We start from the raw sequence: 3,149 nt of genomic DNA on the forward strand, positions 1-3,149 counted from the left end.
AACAACTATATTTAAGGAATAAATAATGATGGTGAGCCAACAGAGGACTGAGGAGGAATAGAAATCTGGAGGAGCAGTGGCCAAACCTGTAATCCCAGAGGCTCTTGAGGCTGAGGCCTGAGGGTCATAAATTCAAAACCAGCCTTAGTAATTTAGTGAGGCCCTGTTTCAAAATTTAAAATAATAAGAAAAGGGATGGGGATGAGGTTCAGTGGTTAAGGACCTCTGGGTTCAATCCCCAGTATGGAAGGAAGGAAGGAAGGAAGGAAGGAAGAGAAAGAGAGAGAGAGAGAGAGAGGGGAGACAATCTGGGAGGGTAATGTTAGTGACATTAATAAAGAAGGATGCAATAATATAGTGAAAATGATAAATTTGAGTATATGATAGTCAAGGTAATTATGGCCATGATGTTGCTAAAGGTGATATACATGTTAGTAATGCTGAGCAAGTATTAATCAGAAATATCCTTTTGTTTCCAGCTCAGTCCTTGAGGAATGCCAGCCCAGTATCCCCTCAGTCCTCAGGTCATGGTCGTATCCAACATTACTTACTTCAGCCCCATGTTCTACCTCACTGGCTTTCCTGGTTTGGAAGCCATCAAACACTGGATTTCCCTCCCCTTTTTCTGTATGTACTTGGTGGCCATCTCAGGCAATTGTTTCATTCTGATAATCATTAGGACCAACCCTCGCCTGCACACACCCATGTACTATCTGCTATCCCTGCTGGCCCTCACTGACCTGGGACTGTCGGTATCTACCTTGCCCACCACCGTGGGAATCTTTTGGTTCAACTATCACAGCATCTACTTTGGAGCCTGCCAAATCCAGATGTTCTGCATCCACTCATTTTCCTTCATGGAGTCCTCAGTGCTCCTCGTCATGTCCTTTGACCGCTTTGTGGCCATATGCTACCCACTGAGGTACTCAGTCATCATCACTGGCAGGCGAGTGATCAGGGCAGGCTTGTTTGTTATCCTGCGGGGACCTGTGGCCCTCATCCCTATTGTCCTCCTCCTGAAGGTCTTTCCCTACTGTGGCTCTCTCGTCCTCTCCCACTCATTTTGCCTGCACCAGGAAGTGATCCACTTGGCCTGTGTAGACACCACCTTCAACAACCTGTATGGGCTGATGCTGGTGGTATTCACTGTGATGCTGGACCTGGTGCTCATCGCACTGTCTTATGGACTCATCCTGCACACGGTGGCAGGACTAGCCTCCCAAGAGGAGCAGCTCCGAGCCTTTCAAACATGTACTTCACATCTCTGTGCTGTACTTGTATTCTTCGTGCCCATGATGGGGCTGTCCCTCGTGCACCGCTTTGGGAAAGAGGCCCCACCTGCTGTCCACATTCTTATGGCCAACATCTACCTCTATGTGCCTCCCATGCTCAACCCAATCATATATAGTATTAAGACCAAGGAGATTCACCGTGCCATCAGCAAGCTTCTAGGCCTTAGAAAAGCCAATGCTGAGTCCTGGGGCTAAATTTCACTGAGTACCCATATAGGCCTCTAATCAGCATTGAGGGCTTATGATAATACACCCCATTCAAACAGACTTCCCCCTGCCCTAAGTAAAGCATGGGTGACTTTTTATTTTGAGTTATAGCTTAAAAAGGCTGATCTTCTCTCGTTTAAGTTATAATGCCTCCTCTTACATCTGAGGCTTGGCATTTTTTGGTAGCATCAAAAGCTATAGAGAGGAAGACTTTATCAAGGATCATCAATTGACATACAAACACTGAAATTAAATGAAACAAAACAAATACTAAAATGGAACAATAAATAACAAAACACTCAGATCAGATCTTGGCAGATACTAGAGAAATGTAATTTGTGCTAATTGACCTCAGAAAATAGACCTCCTTCCATGCTCCTTGGGACTGCTTCCATCTTCTCTACCTGGCCAAGGTCCTTGTCATCTCTTGCTATCCTGGCTAAGCACTAACTTTGGGATCCCTGAGTCACACTGGTGCATAAGAACTCCTATACACTTCCTCAAACGTGGTTCAGATAGAACTCCCCCAACTTTTTCTGCAGTTGAACCCTTCTGACCATGTTCTTCTAGTCAAAGCCCTGGACTCTTCTTATCTCTGGTTTTTACCTTTCCTGTGGACAACTGAGTCCTATAATTCAATCTTGACATTAAGCTGAATTCAGTGTTTCATGAATACATACATTGGCAAAAGTATATTTATTTAGTATGTACAACATGCTGTCTAGAAATATAAATGTATTGGGTAATGACAAAATTTAGCTAATTAAGCATTAGCTTCTTCCATGTTATAGTGACAGAATCTCATCCTTTTATTGGCTGAATAGTATTGCATATAATATACATATACGTGTGTGTGTGTGTGTGTGTGTGTGTGTGTGTGTGTATATATATATATATATATACATGTTTCTTTACACATTCATCTTCTGATTGACACTTAGGCTGATTTCACATCTTGGCTTTTTTGTATAGTGCTGCAATAAATATGGAAGTATAGGCATCTTTTTGTAATACTTATTTCAATTGACTACATACCCAATAGTGAGATTGCTGTATCAAATGGCAGTTCTATTTTCAGTTTTTTATTAAAGTACCATAATATGTTCAATAATGGCTGTACTAAATTGTATTCTCACCAACAGTATGCAAAGATTCCCTTGTCTACACTTGTTAGCATTTGTTTTTCTTTTTTTTTTCTGTCTTAATAAGAATTTTTTTTATTGTTGGTTGTTCAAAACATTACGTGTTTCTTGATATATCATATTTCACACTTTGATTCAAGTGGGTTATGAACTCCCATTTTTACCCCATATACAGATTGCAGAATCACATCAGTTACACATCCATTGATTTACATATTGCCATACTAGTGTCTGTTGTGTTCTGCTGCCTTTCCTATCCTCTACTATCCCCCCTCCCCTCCCCTCCCCTAGCATTTGTTTTTCAATAATAGCCATTCTAACAGGTATGAAGTGATATCTCATTGTGATTTTATTTGCATTTTCCTGACAATTAATGATGCTGAGGGGTTTTTTTTCATATGTTTTTTGGTCATGTCTTCTAACAAATGTCTCTTCAGATCTTTTGCCCATTTTTAAACAGGGATATTTTCAAATAAGAATATATATTCATTTTTAGTATATATATATA

General features: G+C 40.8%; 1 protein-coding gene across 1 annotated transcript; it reads left to right on the forward strand.

Annotated features, from left to right (window-relative positions):
* Positions 1-478: 478 nt before the first annotated feature.
* On the forward strand, positions 479-1,511 carry LOC107161032 (olfactory receptor 51M1). The gene has a single exon (XM_015507570.1). The coding sequence runs from the start codon at positions 495-497 to the stop codon at positions 1,485-1,487; it is 993 nt and encodes a 330-aa protein (XP_015363056.1). The 5' UTR covers positions 479-494; the 3' UTR covers positions 1,488-1,511.
* Positions 1,512-3,149: the final 1,638 nt, after the last annotated feature.

Source organism: Marmota marmota, unplaced genomic scaffold, assembly GCF_001458135.2.
Source record: "Marmota marmota marmota unplaced genomic scaffold, marMar, whole genome shotgun sequence".
In the NCBI taxonomy this organism is placed as follows: domain Eukaryota; kingdom Metazoa; phylum Chordata; class Mammalia; order Rodentia; family Sciuridae; genus Marmota; species Marmota marmota.